Raw genomic sequence first — 20947 nt, 5'->3', positions numbered from 1 at the left:
TAATGTGTAACTACATCACCTTAAAAAAAAAAAAAAAAAAAAAAATATATATATATATATATATATATATATATATATATATATATATATATATATATATATATATATATATATATATATATATATATATATATATATATATAATTTTTTTTGCACATATGAATCACATAAGACACAGTATGTATTAGGCAGTGTTATTTTAGTATTATGTACTATTATAGTATTTATTAATTTAGCTATTTTTAGTTGTTTTTATGTTTTCATTTTCATTTTAGTCATTTTAACATAATGTAAAAAAAACTAAATATGTCTAATAACTAGTAAATATTATTTACTAGTTATTAGACGTATTTAGTTTTTTTTTCATTTTGTATTTAGATTTACTTTATTTTAAGTTTGAAGTATTTTAATATTTCAACTTAAACAAAAATTAAAAATGTTTTCTGAAATAAAAGAAGTTTGTTTTTAATTTTTTATTTATTTCAAAACAAAATAACAAAAACAATTTTAGTTTTTGTTTTCAGTAACAACACTGGTATTGAGAAATTTCATCTTGTGATTTTAAATGCAAAGATATGTGTTTTGTACTGTATATAAACATACAGGAAGAGACGCCATTGACAAAAATGGGAGAATCGCTGTTATTTGCCATTTATGCATTACTGGATGTCTGTTTTACCATGGCAAGTCATGCTGTATGACTTTCGATAACACAACAGGACATCTGTTTTCCTTGTATTCATCCTCCTTTCATCACCTGCTCAGCTGCGTTAGAAAGTGTTACAGCTTGTGCTTGATTGTGCTGGCAGTCTGTCACTTATGTATTTAGTAATCAAAACAACAGAAAGCAGTCAAGTTCCACCTGAATCTGATTATGATTTCTGAACACATGGCGTTTGGAATGAATATGTTTCATCAATGGCTGTTGAAGCTTGTATTGTAAAGCTGCCAGATGTCACAGTGCACCTGCCCAAAAAAAAAATAAAAATAAAAAGACTGTTTAAATAGTTGCTGTTCCCTTAAGAATACTTAAATTAATAATTTATTGTTGCAAATCTTCATGCACCAGCCATTCCAGCAGGCTAACTGATTCCTGTATTCATTAGTAGTGAAAAAAAAGGCTTTTCAGCCCTATATTAATTCTATTTCTTCTGAAACTACTGTGGGGAAGTTTGGGAAATGGGAGAAAGAACTGAATTAGACCACAAGGTCATTGAAAAGACAATAGCACACGTAAGTTGAATGAGCTCGAAGCTTCAGTTTCAGGGTTAGGTCCAGGAACCGTGTCCTTAGATGCACTCGGCACTCTGAGAGCTACAGTAGGCCCGGTCTGGGGGAAATACACAAGCTTGCTTTTTAGTTAGAATCCCTCTGAACTTGACCAGCAGATGGGAAGCTTCTTTCTTCAAACAGCTGTCCTTGGTTACCATTGTTGGATGTCATATGGAATGGTGGTACTGGCACGTTGCACGTGTGAGAAACATACATTGCTACTGTCATAAAAGACTAGGGTGCCATTGGAACATTGCAAGATTTAATAGGATTACAAGTACACTGAGTGTTTTCATGGAGTATGGTTTGGACGTACAGTATCTACTGATTGTTTATGTTCTTAGTGGACTGTTTGTTTTTTGTTTTACACTAAAGTGACTCACAAAAAAGTAGATTTTGTAATTGTAACCCTTATTAAAGTAATAATTCATCCAAAAATTAAAAACTGTAATTTTGTTCCAAACCCTTACGATCATGGAACACAAAAGGAAATGTTTAGAAGAACATTCATGCAGATTTTTGTCTAAATAAAGTAAATGGTGACTGGGAATGGTGTCAAAAAGCACCATAATAGTAGTCCAAAATACTGTGTTTCAAGTTTTATAAAGCCATATTATTGTTCTGTGTCAGAGGAAAGACAAACAAAACTCGTTTGACATGAGAATGTGTGTCTGTTATTTATATGCACTCTAAAAAATGCTGGGTTAAAAACAAACCAAGTTGGGTTGAAAATGGACAAACCCAGCAATTGGGTTGTTTTAACCCAGCGGTTGGGTTAAATGTTTGCCCAACCTGCTGGGTAGTTTTATTTAAACCAACTATTGTTTAAAAATTGCTATATGGCTAGCTTAAAATGAACCCAAAATATTTGGGAAATTAAAAACCAGATGCAATTAGAGACAACAATAATAGACAAAAGGTGAATGTTTATTAATAAGCTTTAATATTTTATTAATATAAATGTAATAGTTTATTAATATAAATAAAAAGTTTATTGTTTAATAATTATTAATTGAACATTAATAAATGTTCATTTCCAACACATTTGGGTTCATTTTAATTAAGCAATACAGTAATTTTTAAACAATAGTCGAGTTAATTAAAACTTCCCAACAGGTTGGGCAAACATTTAACCCTACCGCTGGGTTAAAACAACCCAATTGCTGGGTTTGTCCATTTTCAACCCAACTTGGGTTGTTTTTAACCCAGCATTTTTTAGAGTGTAGTATAGCATTTATTAATAATTTCTGAATTTGTTTTTTTTATTTTTCAAAATGAATATTTTCATTTTATTTGAAGTTGTTGTACTTATAGTTTATTATTTATGTGTTTGAAATATTTCTATTAAACTTCTATTTATTTTTACCTTAGCTTTAGTAATTTTGTGCTTTAACCTAAATTTATTTCACTTTTCTAAGCTTATGTTTTTTAACAACACTGGTCTTGCGTAATTTTAATATGTGCATATTCAAAATGAGATTTGAAAGTTGCAACGAGAAGATTTTCTTTAAAAGACTTGTAGCAAATAAGTTGTTGGACTTCACTTATTGTACTTTATGACATTATGGAGCTCTCGTCATCATTTAGCTTCACTTTATAGAAAAGAACATTCCCCAAACGTCTCCTTCAACAGAAGAAAGTCAAATGGGTTTGAAACAACCTATGGCCGAGTAAATGATTTTCATTTTTGAGTGAGCTTTTCCTTTAACAAAAGTGTAAAATAACATGCAATTAGCAGATGTTTGTAATGTATTTTTTGTGCAGACCAAGTTGGAGGTATCTTGAAGTCAGGTTTGGATAATCTACTACAATTCTTAGAAAGGTTATTCAGTGGTTTCTCTGGTTTTGCAGAGAATCCAGAATAATTTGCAGACTGTAATTTGTCTAATTGGGCATAATAATTGATTTGGTATTACAAGGAAAAATGGATGTAAAAAAAGATTCAAAATAACATAGAGACAACGCCTGCCAGCCGCCTGCTCCACATTTCAAATTATGTCTGCTGAACATAAGCCAGGTGGTCAATTTATCTATTAAAAGGCTTGATTGTTCCACTGTATATCCATTAAAAAGTGCTGACAGCATACAAGAAGCTTTGTCCCATCACCGAGTACCTCCTAGAAAGAGCTGAATGTGCAGCCTTCTCGTCAGTACAGCCACTGCCTGATTTGTTTGTTTTGGCGGAATGTCATATTTTAGGAAGTATCACTTTGTAATGCAGAGAATGTGCAGTTTTTGGGGCATTATTAATGTACGATTTGGCAAATGCTATTACTTTATTACCATTTAGTATCCAAGGTGCTTTGCTTTCTATAACTTTGAGTTAACAAAGAGTCTTTCTCTTCTGGGAAAATGAACTAAAATTGGATGACTCATCCTGCACTAACAGATTTTTGTCCAATCAAATTCTTTCTAAAAGGAAAAGCCCACTCCCCCTAAAACTGGTCAGAAAGCATGCAGCAAATCTAAAATGTATTGGCTATTTAAGTCCTTCTCAGACTTCCTGTTTTGAAAGGAAATACAGATGTCTAGTTCTTGTTATTATAATCACTCAGAGACTCCAAGTATTGACAAGTGGTTTATTCAGCAGGAATGGTGAACAATCTGTCAGTATTTTCATATTTTGTACAGAAAGCAATTGAGCACCAGTAATGAAAGCCTCACAATCAAAAAATGCTTTAATGATCAATGCCCAGAATCCTCTAATATTTGTCGTTCCGTTTCAATCTCTGGATTTATGTAGACATGTTCTGATGAAAACTATCAAACACAAGCAAAGTACCGCAAATCTCCGCAGCAGTCTTAAATCCTACATTCAATTTAAGAGGAAACAGAACCACTTCAAAAAAATAAGCATGATATTTCTGGAACAATTAGAGTGTCTAATTGAAGATTCAAGAAGTTTCTTCAATGTTGCCAGTGATATTAGCAACAAAGCTATAACCAACAAACCAAACTCTTTGGTATTTTGTGAGGACTTTTTGCTGGAGGTCTATTACAATCAAAGAACTTGTGCATTGATATTCTGGGTGGCTATTGCATATGATTCTGCATCGTTTCTTAATGCTGTTTGAGAAAATATGGACACTTTTGAAAGAAATACGGCCCAGTTCAAAAGTACAAACACACTAAGACACAAATTAGGATGTCAAAAAATGGATAGTTGCCTTTTTGGAAATGGCATCCATCTTATTGTGTATACTGTAGATGATTTATCTTTGGATGGCTAATGTGCTGTTATTTAAAACATAAATAACCTTTCTTACTGGTGTAATTTAAATCATTTTGGTGCAATTTTCCTTTTAAACTTCCCTAGACATATCGATAAGTAAAAACATAGGCAGGTGAAAAGAAAACCAACAGTCCTGAATAGGCTTGTACAGTGTTAGCCAAATAACACTGTTGCTATCTGGTTGAACTTTATTATTACTCAAAGGTCTTTCTTGTCTCTTTATTACACTGAAGACAGTTTTGCCCCATTTCCTTGCCAGTTACAAATACTTGCGTTGTAGAATCAGTGCCAGGATGTCAAAATGAATGTAGTGCGCATGAAAAGCTACATTGTGGTGTCAAAATCTTGGTAACATTGGAGATTTGCAGTTCACAGTACTCTGTCAAGTTATTTGGCATAGGGACATTATTATTTCAAAAATATTAATAATTTAAAAACCGTAGAGAAAACAAAAACAGCAATTAACCATCTCGGCCACTTTTTTTTTTTTCCACGCATTCACAGCTCTCACAAAAATACTTTCGCTCGCTTACACTGTTACCTTATTGAAATAGCTTAAAAATAAAGGAATATTATTACAATGGTGGCCACAAGGCTGTGCAAAAGGGAAGACCTCCAACATTGAGCTTCTCAAGCCATCACCTATGTTTTCAGTCAACCCCTGCAAGTAACAAACTACAAAATAGCACCATTATACAGTGGGTTGATTTTTTTATATGGTTCCGCTATATGATGCCATCACATACGATTATGGTTAGAGAATGCAAAGGTTAATATAGGTTGAATATAGATACAGAGTAAACAGTGTGGGTTGACATGATCCGAAGGGTTCAGAAAAGAGGAAAACACCATGCAGAGGGACTGTGAAAACGGCTGGATCACACCCCACGACCCCTCTGACAGCCACTTAAAGTGGTGTGTAGAGGGATAGTTCACCCAAATACAAATTCTGTCATTTATGTACCGTCATTGATAACTGTTTCTTTTTCAGAAGGAGAAATTTAAAACAGATATTTGCTGTATAAGGATAGAGTGACCACGTCTATAGAGTGCAACAGTGCCCGCCCACTTTTTCAGCGGTGCTGGTTACAGAAGTTTTTTTTGTTTTTTTTCATTCATTTCTCCCATAGGGATTTCAAAAAAGTCTTCGTTCAAGCATTATAGGCCATGAACCAAGTAAATGAACTATATAATGAATGTTTAATTCATTCAAATATATTCAACATTTTAAGAAATGACTATATTTGAAATATATATTGAATATATAGAAAAATTTAAATATGTTGAGTGTAGGCAGACCGATTCGATTACATCATTCGCAGTGCTTAATGGGAGTGAGCAAAAGAGATCTTTTGCTGCATTTTGCTTATTTGACTCTCTGATTGGTGGAATTTTCTGTACAGCATCATAGGTTAATGTAGATTTCACCTCAAATTCTGCTGTTAATCATGATTATTTTGAAACTAAGTTGAAATAATGCTGGCTGATGGCTTCAACAGAAGCAAATGCTATTGATTAACAACCTCATAGCTCACAGTTTATAAGTTATCATTAAAAATCAGTTTCCCTATGGAGAAAATGAATGGAGTTTTTCTTCAGGAACCTGGACGAAATCAATTCCTTTTTTAAATGTGAAATGCAGAAATTCAAGTCGTTATTCACTGATAATTTTCACCTTTATAGATGTCAATTTCTGCTTCAGAGAAGGAAAAAAAAAAGTTAATAGTGAGAATTTTTAAAATCAGAAATGGTTACATCGTTGGCCATAATCAAGTTGCAATTGCCTTTTTATTTTATAGGAGCAGTAAAAATGGACTACAATAGTCAAGTTATTGGAAGTTAACCAATGAGGTGGTAAAGTATAATGAGTAAAGAATGACATAATTTTAATTTTGGGGTGAAATATCCCTTTAATACAGCTAGTGAGTTGCAGTCCTGCTCATGTCACCAGTCTTTCACTATAAAGATGCAAACCTGCAACTTCCTGTTAGATAAAAAGTAGTTGCTGAAACAGATTATGTTCTTATTGATGTTAATACCTTACATTTGCTAGCAATTTTTATGTTTCTGTTATGGTTTCTGTTGTCTTCCCTCTGTCTTTCCTGTACGTGCTGATACACTGGTGTAAATGCATGCGGATAACTGTTCGAGTGAATGGCTTTCACCTCCCATTTTCTAAAGAAGGTAAACCATGCAGTTAAAATTATTTTAAAAAAGCAAAGATCCCTCACACACAATTTAAAAAAAAAAAAAAAAAAAAACACACACAAGGTGTTTTGCAGGATGTAGGTCATGTTCTATCAATCCTAAATGTGTTCTCTAGAGCACCTCAGCACATCTGCATAAGGCTTTTGTATAATCCCCCTTGATCTGGTCTTGCACAATGAATCAAATAAGAAAAGAGTGATTTGTAATTTAAACGTCATCGTTCTGTGCAGCCGTAGTTCAGTTTTGCGAGGGTTCCATCTGGTATAAACTGTCTAGACAGCCTTTCTTGTCAACATGGTCCGTGATCTCACTGCGAACTCCTCTCTTGGCAGCGGAGCTTGTAACGTTTTGCATTAAGTCGGCACATTTTCCTGCAAAAATCTGTTTTTTAGATAAAATATTGCAACTTTCTTCCGCTAGATCCGGATTGTAATAAGAATTCAGTGGAATACGGACCTTAAATCGGTGCTGCAAGCTAGAGTAGGGACAATATTTGGGCTCTGACACATTTTTTTTGCCACTATAAAAAGCTTTCGACATCCATTAGGTGCAACCGTTCACACAAGGAGGATAAACAGTTATCATTTGACTCTTTATAGCAGCTAATTTAGTATTTTCCCCCAGTATGAAATGATGCAGTGCACGGAAATCATCAGATTTTCTTCACTAAGTTTGTTTGTCTTAACATGGGGATTAAACATCCAGTATCTTTTTTTTCCCTTTTTTTTCTTTTTACAGTGGAGCACGTCTCTGGAAGACCAGTCTTTCTTTCATCCCCTGTTTTCCACTGTCCAACAGTTTCACTTGTCTCTCTCAGCCGTTTCCCCTCGCTGTCCTCTACATGCGATAGTTTCTGCCCCCTGTGTTTCCTCGGCTTGAGTTCTTCTGATGAACCTCCTGAAAATAAGATAGAGAAAGGCAGTAAATGTCGGTTCAGATGATGAGAAGTAACGCAGAAAGCTGAACCAAGGAGAGCAGAATGGCTGTTGCTGCCCATAACAACACAGCTGTTTGGTGAACGGAGTGTTATTTCATAATGCCGAGGAAATCTACTGTCAAAGCAACACATCAAAGGTTTCACCGCAGCAAGATTAATAAGTGTAATTCACGAAAGCTAAGCTGGGAATGAAACCGCATGCAGGGAGTGGAGGAGAAAGGCCGGCGTGAGGGGCCAGCCTCTGAACTCAACGTGCAGACATCTAAGGTGACCTTAGACTCGTCTTCCAGCGCATGATGTATGGGTGCAGAAAAATGTCTGTGGAGAGCGCATGCAGGTTTACCACAAAAACCACTTAGGCAGTTCACTTGCTAATGGTTTTCTTTTTCGAGAGAGGACAACGGAGAGCACTTAAAAGGATGGCCCACATTTGGGCAGCGGGGGTGAGGGAAGAGCTGCTTTTTCCTTAGTATGTATCGTAGCACAATGTACCGGCATTCTGTTCTAAAATGACGTAATGGGATAGCTCACCAAAAAATACAAATTCTGACATCATTTGCTCACCTATTTCAAGACCGTATGACTTTCTTTCTTGAAATTTTAAAGAATGTGTCAGTTTCTTTTTTACATGCAATTGGAATAAATGGGGACTGGCGCTCTCAAGCTTCAAAAAGAATGTGAAAGTATCATAAAACTGATCCATATAACTTGTGTGCCATATTACAAGTTATCTGAAGCCAGATAATAGCAAAGTTAAGTCCTAGCTTGAGGAAAAGATGAGAACCAGTCTTGCCGAAAGACTGAATCATTCAGACTGATGTTTTAAACTGGATCAATGGATTTAATTGAGATCTGACTCAAAAGAATTTGTTTGGACATCGCTATTTCCTTCACATGAAATTTAGGGCGGATGTCAAGGTTTTCAGCAAAGAATAGCTTAAATTTTGGTCTTTTCCCCACTATTGTAATGGCTTTAGAAGAACATATATAAGTTATGAACAACTTTTATGGTACTTTTGAGGTATTTAAGTGAGTTTATGCTTAAAACAAGAAGAAATATCTGCACTGTAAAAAAATTATTTTCATGATTTATCACAAAAATTTTTCTTTTTTCAAATCAACTTAAATAATTAATGTGGTTCAGATAACATAATATTTTGAGTTTCTGTTGATTAAACCAATCGCCTTCATTGTATTAACTCAAATTTTTAATTTAAATAAACTAAAAATTTTAAGGCAACCAGGTAACTTACTTTTTTAAATTAAACCGACAATTCTTTTTTACGCCAGTAGAGTAAAAGAAATTTGGATTTGGGTGGAAACAGGATTATTTTTCTTTTCTCCACTGACAGATAATTGTTCTCATTTTAGCAACACAAGACTTGAAATTATATATTATGTTGTTTTGCCCTTTAAGTAAATAAACCTTGATTTTAAGAATGTTTAGATATTTGTACTGGAACGCAAGACAAATAAAAAATAATTTGCAGTGTGTTTACCACAAAAATAAGAAAGTAATACAGGTTTGGAACAACAATAGGGTGAGTCTATGACAGAATTGTACAGACTCAATGTCAGAAAATGCATTAAACTTGAATGTTGTTATTATTCAAGCAATGTCAGGCAAATATGCAGCATTGTTAATTACAGCTCGCTCTCAGACTGAGGGAAGACTTACCTTACAGGAAGAGTGGCTATGTCCAGAGATAGGTTTCTGCAGGGGAACACAATCAGTACAGTTATGAACTAATATCAACCAAACTAACATAAAACACAAAACATAAAACCTGTCCCAATGTTTTACAATAATGTAATATTGTAATAACCACTTTGCAAAGCCCCATCTTAAAAAACGGTACTGACCAATGTTACAATAATGAAACAAATAACAATAACCAAGGAGGCAGAGCTTAGAAAAGTGTAAATTGTGACATCATCAGCATGGCTGCTCACCTTTGCTGTCTTGGTGATATCTGTGTGCCGTTGCGCTCGTAGGGATCGTGGAGTTTTGCCGGTTTTCACAGGTGCACAGTACATCTCGAGGCGCCGCAGTTCGCAGCTCTGAAAGCAGCATTCATCCACAATGCCGCGGTTGTGTGACCGTCTCGAACTAGGCCCATATCCTGTTGGTTTGCCTGTTGGATGCATAAGAATAACATTCAAGGTGCCATAGAATTAAAAATTGAATTTATCTTGGCATAGTTGAATAACAAGAGATCAGTACATGGAAAAGACATACAGTGAGTTTCAAACTCCATTGCTTCCTCTTTCTTATATAAATCTCATTTGTTTAAAAGACCTCCGAAGAACAGGCGAATCTCAACATAACACTGACTGTTACGTAACAGTCGGGATCATTAATATGTACGCCCCCAATATTTGCATATGCCAGCCCATGATCAAGGTATTAGACAAGGGCAGTCAGTATTAACGTCTGGATGTGCACAGCTGAATCATCAGACTAGGTAAGCAAGCAAGAACAATAGCGAAAAATGGCAGATGGAGCGATAATAACTGACATGATCCATGATTATATGATATTTTTAGTGATATTTGTAAATTGTCTTTCTAAATGTTTCGTCAGCATGTTGCTAATGTACTGTTAAATGTGGTTAAAGTTACCATCGTTTATTACTGTATTCACAGAGACAAGACTGTTGTTATTTTCATTTTTAAACTCTTGCAGTCTGTATAATTCATAAACAACTTCATTCTTTATAAATCTCTCCAACAGTGTAGCATTAGCTGTTAGCCACGGAGCACCATCAAACTCATTCAGAATCAATGTAAACATCAAAATAAATACTATACTCACATGATCTGAAGCATGCATGCAGTATGCATGACGAACATTTTGTAAAGATCCATTTGAGGGTTATATTAGCTGTGTGAACTTTGTTTATGCACTGTATTATAGTTGAGAGCTCGGGGGGGCAGGGAGCACGATGATTTAAAGGGGCCGCACGCTGAATCGGTGCATAGTTAATGATGCCCCAAAATAAGCAGGTAAAAAATTAATTTAAAAAAAATCTATGGGGTATTTTGAGCTGAAACTTCACAGACACAGTCAGGGGACACCTTAGACTTATATTGCATCTTGTGAAAGAACGTTCTAGGGCACCTTTAATAAACAGCCTTTTGTATGGCAAGAACATCTGATACACATACGAAAATCGAAAGCGCTCCTGTAAATCTTCATTGTGAGGGAGGAATCTGCGCTTTAATGGCAAGCTCAAATTCTGTCCTACCTAAGGTACATTAAATAAAGCCTGTCATCACATCGAGTTCAAGCCCTTTATCCATTTTATTCTTGGCATGGCACCAGCTCATGAGGAACAATTACGGCCCGCAAGGTCACTTTCCGAAACGCTAAATCTCTAAAACTTTCGGTAGTAACCTGTGGCTAAGAGCCCGGTCATGAGCGCTATAAGAGCTTAGTGTAGCAGCCAGACCGGAGCTGTGATTCTTCAGATATATGGACGCGTTAATGACATGAATTTCTTCAGCGTGAAATTTACAGGGTATCGCTTTGCACAGAGCAGACTCTTCTTGGCAAGCCTCCTAGTTAAATGGAGGTCACACTGACTCAAATGTTTAGAATATCACGTTTTGCAGTTTCAAACCTGATATCTTTAAACTAGCTCGCTGGTTTGGGAGGCCAAGTTCAGCCCTTGTGGGGGTCAAATCAACCTACGGAGAACACACTTTTGAGAATAACAATGTTCCTAGAAGACCAGGATGAACCATGAACTTTCCCCAGTGTGCTTGTTAATGTCGCTGCTGAACTAGGTGATAATTACCCAAGTGAAAGAACATGAAAATGAAAATGCCTCATGGGTATAAATTTTGTGTGCTGCAAATGAGGTCAATGCACTGTTATATAATGCACATTATGTCCTAGACATTATGTTTAACGATGAGGTTGGGCTACATTTGTAGTATTTGGGATTTGGGTTGTCCGATCCCAAACAACAGATTTACGTTAAAGGTAGCACTTAGACACCTGATTACGTTAGTGTTTCTTTCTCCATGTCGCCAAATCACGGTGGCCTTAAAAAAATATCACACTCTCCATTTACAAGTCACCACTTACATAGGGCAATATAGCTCTGATAGGCTTTTCCCTGTTACCAAATGAAATAATAATAATAATTTAATATGGCATTTACAAGAAGGAAATGCCTTTCCCTTTCAGAGTTAATAGCTCTTGGCTTCTATGGCTGCCAGCGCTGACAAAATGCATTAACTTCTGCTTTGCACTTGCTGCACTCTGACAGTGTTGTTTTGGAAAGAGAGGTGCTTTAATTCTGACAAACATGCATCCCTGCAGACTGCATGACTCTTGGGTGCCGAACACTTTGGGGAGATTAGGGGGCGCTGTTATATTTAAATACGATTAAGATTTATGTAGGACACTGTTAGTGGTAGATTTGTTTGGACTCTTGGTGGCCTTCAAGTTTCTGCATTGAAGCAATGTCCTTATATGTTCACAGATTTAAGCTTAATTAGATTGCAATATTATTTAATATTATTATTTAGTCAGTGTTTTGTGCCTGAAATAATGCTCAGATTACTTTCGAACACCCAGGCTTTTGCCTTGCCACACATAAGAGTCTCTCATTGTTTGTTACTGTTGACATCTTGAACAAAATATTAAATTTTCCATTTGTATTTGTTTGTGCCATATAAAATGCAGTCCAAGGGGCAAACACACACACACACACACACACACAAACAAATGATCTTGCTGTAAACCAATCCGTCAGGTTGTCACAAGCCTGTAAACTTGTTTTCTGGATGATTTTCTAATCCCTTTCCAAACAAAAACCTCACAAAATTAACATCTGCTGTTTTTCTCAAAATAGCTCATATGACCCTACATGAAATCCATTGAGTGGTGATCTAACAGGTGCAATAAACAACAAAAGCAGCTCTTATAATGCAGTGTAATCGGTTTTCAGAGATTTGAAGTGCTGAATTTTAAGAGGTCAAAGTTGTAATCCTAAAATAAGGTATTATTGTTAGATCAGCCATGAACCAGCACTGATCTGCAAGCCTGTTTTCATGTTCTGTTCTTTTTATCAGTATGGTGAGCAGATTTGTAAGAGTCATTTGTGTTTTTCATTATCCATATAAATTGTCCACAGATTAGGTCATGCATTCATTAAAGATTGTTGGATAGATTATGCATCGGCTCAGCTGACAGTCTTCCATCCCCTCCCCCAGTAAAACTATCAACCCATTCACAACATTGTGTGAGACCTGTGCAAAGCACGTCTCCATCACAGTGATTAAGATCAATGTGCCGTCAGTTTCAGTGTTACAAAAGCACAAACATTTGTGTTCCAACACCATTGGGTAGACACCTTTGCTTCCAACTAAACAGGCGCATCAGGACGTGTACATTCCAATGAGGAACACTTCTGGAAAGAAGCTGACTTTTATAGCCATGCTATGATTATTGAAAAACAGGGGTTCTTGGAGCTGTTGCCATATGCTGCCTGCATAGTGTCAGGAAGTTTACTGTTCACTGGGGACTATGAAAACTGCTATAGTCCTGGAAACTACCTCTTTATCAATGGCACCACAAAGAGTTTATTGCAAGATGTAGTTTCCTTCCAATTTTTTTTTCTCTCCTGGCTCTTTTTGCCACTGTTTACTATACAAAGAGATTTTGGCTCTTGCAGGCATTAGGGATTGGATATGAACTGTTTGTGGTGTACAAAGGTTGTCAACAGCTGTTTTAAATGTTAGATAGATAAATAGATATTTACCGTTCTACAAAAAGTAGCTAATAAATCTGTCGTTATGCTATATTATCACCAAATATTGGATTTAATCTTTTTGTCAACTTGTTTTCTTTCAGTTAGGACATGTTTTGTATTTTTTTAAACGGATTGATCGTATAGGCCTTATTGATGTGAGCCTGTGTGTGCGTGCGACATATCAGATTTGTTTAATGACATGGGTATGACATATGTATTACAAGGAGAGGGTGACTTACCCCATGACCCATTTTTCACAAGGCTTATAAATCATACAGAATGAGTTTTTTTGAGAAAGTAAAAATGTGCACAGTTTCCTGTGATGGGTAGGTTTAGGAGTAGGGGTAGTGTAGGGGAATAGAAAATACGGTTTGTACAGTATAAAACCATTATGCCTATGGAATGTGCCCACCATTCACAAAAACAAACTTGTATGCATTTGTGTGTGTGTGTGTGTGTGTGTGTGTGTGTGTGTGTGTGTGTGTGTGTGTGTGTGTGTGTGTGTGTGTGTGTGTGTGTGTGTATATACACATGTACATATGTGAACATGAACATAATGAACATGCTCCTGAACGCTAAATGTTTCTCTTATTTTCAATGGATGGTCATTTTCAATACATGCTCAGATCAATGATGCCTACAATCAGTCAGTTTCAAAAAATAATACAAAAACTCTCCTAATTGAAAGAAAACAAGTTGACAAAAAGATTAAATCCAATATCTGGTAATAATATAGCATAACAAGATATTTATGAGCAATTTTTTTTAGGCCTGTCATTTTTGATATAGGGAACACCACAAGTGTGACTTTGTGCCATTTGTACAAGATAAAAGCATTTCAAAACAAACTTCCTGGTTAAACATTAAACTAGTAAACCCACTAGTGTGATAAACAGTGCAATCTTTTGCACATTTTATTGAATGTTGACTAATTTTCAGCACATCCACAAATACTGCTTTTTTCACACAAAAACTGAGGTGCATAAGCTTATATAAATGAGGCCTATACGATCAATCAGTTCCAAAAATAAATACAAAACCTGTCCTAAATTGAAAGAAAACAAGTGGACAAAAAGATTGAATCCAGTATTTGCTCATTATATGGCATAACGACTAGATAATTTTTTTGTAGACTGGTTATTTTTGACTGGGAACACCACAAGTGTAACAAGGTGGAAAAAAAAAACAGAAAAAAAGTTTTAAAAAAAATATCAACCCAAAAAATAAATGGGGAAGTAGTTATATTCTATATGAGCAAATAGAGTCTGATGCAATAACATTAACATTTTCTGAAAAAATACAATCTTCTCCGGTCAAAATGATCTGAACACAACACAACAGGTCAAAATGACCATGACACAATAACATGTCTCCACATGTGTAGTCTTAATGGATGCTTAGCTTTGGTGAGAAGTCATTTGTTTGTGTGTCTTGCAAATCAGACACAGCCAAAGCTTAAAAAACCTTCTTCTCATCCTAAAAGTGCTGGACCTAGAATACCCAGTGCCCTCTAGAACGTTTCATGTCCAGTAGAACGAGGGGGCAGGGGGCATCCTGATCATCCTGTAATCCCCTATAATCCGGAGCTGCTCTAGGACAAGAGCCAAGCCTGACTGTGTGCTGTTGATGTGTTCTTCTCTCCAGCTGCTTCAAATATAATGAAACCAGACAAACAAAACTGAAAAGTAGTCCTATCAGTGATGTTCGTGACAGAACTTCCATCCTGTTTTGCAACCTTTGCTACCGAGTGGAGGTCACCTGCAATCTTTCATCACTGACTGATTAGCAATGCTTAATAATGTTGGAATGATCATATATTTGCAAGTTGAGGGCACATGAACACCATCAGTTGTGACTGGCCAGACTTTCTAAGTTAAGTTGGTGTAAGATGAATAATTATGGCCAAAAATGCATTGATATTGATCATAACGGGCACTATTTTAACAATCTAAGTGCATGGTCTGAAGCGCATGGCACAGGTGTACTTAGGGCGTGTCTGAATCCACTTTTCCGATTGGTCGGTGCACCAGGCGCACAGTCCAAAAGGGTTGGATCTAGTCTCTGAATGAATCATAGGTGTGTTTTGGGTGTAACGTGCAATAAACCAATCAGAGTGTCATCTCCAATTCCCTTTAAAAGCCAGGTACGTTTGCACCATGGCGGATTACTATTTACATGGCGGAATTTAGACACCCTCAACCTGACGAGTTAGTTTAAATACATGTGTATTGCCACGATTGGTCAAATAATTAGCCAATTTTATTCATCATTACTGCAAATAGGTAATTCTGATAAATGCGTGCTTTAAATAACAAAAAAGAAGAAAAAAATACTGTGCCATTGACTTTAAACCAGGTTCTTATTGGTCAATAATGGCGCAGTTGTTTTCAGTTGCCACAAAATAGCAACACGCCAACAATGCACCTGAACACACCTCATTTTCAGACCAGCACGCTCATGGGTGAACAGATGGGCACGAGTACATTTGCTATTTAAACAACATGGGCACTGGACGTGAAAATGATAACTGCGTTGGGCTGAAACTAGCAAAACACACTTGCCTGGTGTCGCGTGGCGGGGCTCAATATGTTGTAACTGTGAATGTTGGCGGCACAATTTACTTTAAAGGCATTTTGTGCTCTGTTTATGAAGAATAACAATAAAGCTGGCCAGAAATGCTACTCATTTAGCTGGTTTATTAGGCCACAGGCTTGTGCAACCAAGCTACATTTCCCATAATTCTCTATGGCAGCACAAGAATGATAAAATGCATAGACAAAAGCATCTGTTAACATCTATTGTGCAGTATTTGCTTTTTATTGTCCTGCATTTGGACTAAAAGCTTCCTATGAAAAAAAATAAGTGTATTTTACTTCAATCAAAATCACTTGAATGCGCAATAGGTCATAATTCGTAAGTTGGAACTTCCCAAAATGATTTGAATGCAGCATAATTACTAAGATTCACATAAGGCAACCTTCAGCGGAGATTCACCTGTCATCCTGAGGAGCCAGATCTAGCAAACGTGCGAGAGGAGACTTGCACCCACTTCTGGACAAATAGTGATTTTACAGCATATACTGAGCCAAAACTTTCCACATTCCCGGTGTGTTTGTGTCTCGGGAATGCATCAAGAGGAACACGTTCAGGCTGTTGGCAGACGTCAGAGTTGCTTTGATGCAAAAGACTACGCAGTTGAATGACCATGAAGGGAAAGGGCAGCTTTGTGTCAGCACAAACACCCCTGGCCACGAAGTACCCTTTGTAATAAGCAGGTTGATGTGCTCCAGCTCTCCCTCACTCATTCCGGAGTCCCGCTCCTCTCCAATAACCCTGAAGACAATCTGGGATGAGACTGCTTCTGAGGCATTTCAAAGACAACCGGGGATTTCTAGGTCAGGCTAACAGTTGGAAAAACTGACTACACTGACAGTTTCTTCTTCTTCTGCGTCTTCCTCTTTTTGGTGTTTTCAAAAGACCACTTTTTTTTTTCAATAAAAATAATAATAATAATAATAAAAATTCCACTGAGTAGTATTTCACCTTTCTATCAAGATAATGAAATCTGAAGTAATGAAATGTGAGTGGAGTTCCACTGGCAGTGATGAGGATACTCCAGTTTGTTTATGGGTTCATGTGTTTGATGCCAGTCTGTTTAAAAGTAACTATAATAATATTCATAACAATATCCATTATAATAAGAGTTAAAAAGTTGGGGTTGTTGGGGTACACAAGAAATTCCTTTAAGTTTTATTCTACATACTAGGTCAAAGTCAAATGATCTGTATAAAATCATCTATTTGCTCTTCACTGAATCTGTCACGCTGATGCAATAATTTCACGGAAAGTTCAGATTAGCATAAACATATTTATTTTGGGCTCTGAACTGATAAAACAAACACATGGCCATTGACAGCTATGAGCGATCCAGCCAACTCCTTTGTGACCACTAAAAGCTCAAATGTTGTTGACTGGAAACTTAAAATGTCAACTCTAACTCGAAGTTCAGTCTTGCTTCACTTTAAGTGAATAAAATGTGTCTCCTTAGAATCAGCGGGTTCTGTCCACTTGTCAAAATAATCACTTCATACGTCATCATCCGTGACCTGAGACTCTCATACTTCCTCGAGCCATTTGCACGTCGTAAATATCTCATCGGGTAATTCAAACAGATAACAATATATGTGGAAAACTTTAAAACAGCATAGCTGCACATTGTGATGTAACTGCTCTCATTTGGTCAGCTGAAATCGAATGCCATAGACGGGGCAATTGATTTTTCAGGAAAATAGGAATAGTCTAAGATTAGAAACATTTTCTGATCCAGTTACTGCTGAGTAGACGTTGCAAAACATTTATCCAGTTTGAGTTTCAAGCTACCTGGCCTTAAAGAGATAGTTCACTCAAAAATGAAAGTTCCTGCGTCATGTTATTCCGCATGTCGTCTTGTTTCACAGTATGCAAACGGCATGTGACCGACCTTCAACATTGAAGTAATGTCAGTTGTACAACTATTGCCAAATGTTGCAAAAAGGTTACCAAATTGCTGAAAAAAATGTTGCAATATCAATGTTCAGTTCAACAAAATTCAGAGTGATTCAAAATTGATCCATGATGTTGATTCACCCTTGAATAAACATTGAAAGGATGGCTAGGAAAGTTCTTCCCTGTATCATAACTTGATTTGGCTGAAGATGAGATTTTCTGTTAATAACTAATAGTTTTTGGAGCTTGACGTTACAAATCACCATCCTCTTTCAGTGTATGGAGATGAGCAGTCTGCACATTCTTCCAAATATCTTTTTTTTTAATTACTACCTAAATTTAGGGGTGAAAATCCCTTTAAACGTGTTGCACTAAACAAATTTAGCAAACGAAATAGATCCCCTGTCAAACAAATTGACTAATAAATAATACAGATTAAGTTTAAATTAATTACATAATCAAGATATAAGTCCATAAAGTGTATGAATAAAGTGTAAAAGCACATATCAAGGTTTAGAACTCTCTCTGCCTATACTGCTGATTGGGACAACTCAAGACTCAGCAACTCTCATGGGTTGTGGGAAAAAAAGAGATTTAAGTCTAGGATTCAAAATGGTTTTCTTTGGGTAGTCCACCGTACTCATTTGGAAATAAGATGCGCACTACATTTATTTGCCCTGCCTACTCGTGTCCGCCAAATTCCAGCAACCTCATTTTGGGGGCAAAGCAGCTGGCTGATCTACTTTAAATGTAATACACGAGCATCAGTCAGAACATTTTTTTTTTTTTTTTCCGGCTTTTTTTTCAGAACCTTTTTGGCACTGCAGCCGCTCACTACAAAAGTGAAGCAGCACTCACATTACATCTGTAATGACATATTTCAGAGTGAAAAAGGATATTTAATTATCATTTGATAATTAATAGGATCATGAAAAGTGGATGTAATACAGAATTGATGGGAATGTTTGAAATTTGTGATGTCATGAAAGTCATTTTAGAGGTAGAGCAATACAATCAATATATTTTAATCAAAACTTATAAACATTTATATTTAGAAACATGCATTGATGTGTATTGTACATTTAGGGTATTATAAACTTTCTATCCAATATAACAGACAAATAAAGCAAAAGCAGAAAGGAAGAGAAAATTTTGGAAAATTGGACAGCAAGACATAAAAACTGATGCTTTTCTTATTTATGAGTGGCGCATTAGTGCATGGAGAAAGAGAAAGAGAGGAAGAGAGAGAGAGAGAGGAAGAGAAAGAGCAGCAGTTGATGAATAAATAAAATGTGCACTTACTGAAATAAAAGCCCCTGTCTCCACACACAAACTGCAGCGTGTCTACAAGCTCCGCCCCGCACAGCGTCTCCGGACCCGCCTCCAGTGTCGCGGGAGTCAACGCGAGGACGCACAGCACCAGTGAGAGGGTGTGGGTGCACGAGAGACAGCGCATGGTACACTGCATCCCAGAGAGAGGGGAACCAGAAATACATTAGATCTATGCACTGAAGATCTATCTATCTATCTATCTATCTATCTATCTATCTATCTATCTATCTATCTATCTATCTATCTATCTATCTATCTATCTATCTATCTATCTATCTATCTATATTTTCATCCATCCATCCATCTATCTATCTGCACAGATGTTGCCATCATTCATATTTCTAAAATCTGCTTTTGCAAATCAAATATCCTGCAGAGTCAGGTGCCTGGATATTGAGGATACTAAAAGCATCTACTACTCATTGCACATAAGAAGAATGAAAAAACGATTTAATGCAAACAAAAGTTGAACTGTTCAATGCACCTGTCTATACATCTACTTTTGCGCGCTTGCATTTAACTGAATATTGCCTCCCAATCAAATATATACTAACTCCGTTTCTGTGGTGGCTTTACAAGTCAATGTCCTACCTCTATCCGCACAAAATCTCACTAAAACAAAGTGCGTTATTTCGAGGCACTTCTTCACAAATGCGCGCGGAAATGTCTCCAGCGCGCGCTTTGAAGCGCCTAGTTCTCACCCGTGCCAATAGGATATACTGCTACTTGAACCCAGTGTCCGGTAAAAGAAGAGCGCTTTTGTAAACCATGCATTTTTGAGTTGCTTGGATAAAACATTGTGGTTCACCTACAGATACGTGAGGTGGGACTGGAAAGCTGCAAAGCGGCCAAACCCAAAGAGGAAGCACTTTACATAATAAAGAGAATATAATGCGCAACCACACAACGCACAAGTATGCTGCAAAACCTTTTTGCCAATCCCTTATTCGTGTCGACTCAGCAATATTTACTTTTAAGAGTCGTGATATAGAAGTTGGTGACTTGTGCACTGCGCAAATGAACTCCCTAGTGCATCATAATATGACTCACCATACACATCATGCAATCTGTCGTAAGTCTCAAAAGTTTGCCATAATACAGCTGTCAGATCTTTAATGTGGAATACTTTTGCATGCACAGTCTAATTGCGTAAAGAAGCAGACTGATCATTTGTCATATATAAAATTGAGTGCAAATTGTCTTAAAACATCATTCAGTCTATATATGGTCTATAATACAGGCTATTGCTTCACTGAGAAACCAATAATGGTTTCCAAGCTGCCTATTTGCTTTCAAAGGAAATAGGTTAAGTTACCTTAAAGACATCACACCAATGCCCCTGGAAGAAATGACCGCTAGACATCCCCTTGGGTCTCCAGCAAAAGCCCAGCAAAAATGAACTTGTTTGAAGTCATTAAAAAGCGAGAAAGAGGATGAGATGCGGGCAATGTCACATCTCAATATTCCGACTTTGTTCCATTGCGCAGGCTCGTTGTGGAGAAGTGAGATTTAGCGAACGGGAGACGGATTTGGAGAGAAAATCCCTCACATTTATCTACATTACAGAGACATTTTCAACAGGAAACAGCTGGGGCAGCATTTGCCTTCTCCTCTTGCTAAGTTACTCATTAAGGATTTTGGGCACCCTGTCAAATAACGTCATCTGTTTCTTAGAATAGGCTTGAATTTGGATCTTTCTTACTAATAGAACAGAAA

General features: G+C 36.6%; 1 protein-coding gene across 1 annotated transcript; it reads right to left on the bottom strand.

Annotated features, from left to right (window-relative positions):
• Positions 1-3854: 3854 nt before the first annotated feature.
• On the bottom strand, positions 3855-20830 carry igf1 (insulin-like growth factor 1). The gene is made up of 5 exons (XM_067391927.1): positions 20547-20830; positions 19202-19361; positions 9603-9784; positions 9328-9363; positions 3855-7609 (listed from the first exon to the last, which is right to left on the bottom strand). The coding sequence occupies exons 1-5, from the start codon at positions 20592-20594 to the stop codon at positions 7550-7552; spliced, it is 486 nt and encodes a 161-aa protein (XP_067248028.1). The 5' UTR covers positions 20595-20830; the 3' UTR covers positions 3855-7549.
• Positions 20831-20947: the final 117 nt, after the last annotated feature.

Source organism: Chanodichthys erythropterus, chromosome 8, assembly GCF_024489055.1.
Source record: "Chanodichthys erythropterus isolate Z2021 chromosome 8, ASM2448905v1, whole genome shotgun sequence".
Taxonomy (NCBI): Eukaryota; Metazoa; Chordata; class Actinopteri; order Cypriniformes; family Xenocyprididae; genus Chanodichthys; species Chanodichthys erythropterus.
Note: the sequence above shows the minus strand (reverse complement) of the source record. Positions and strands in the feature narration are given on the sequence as shown.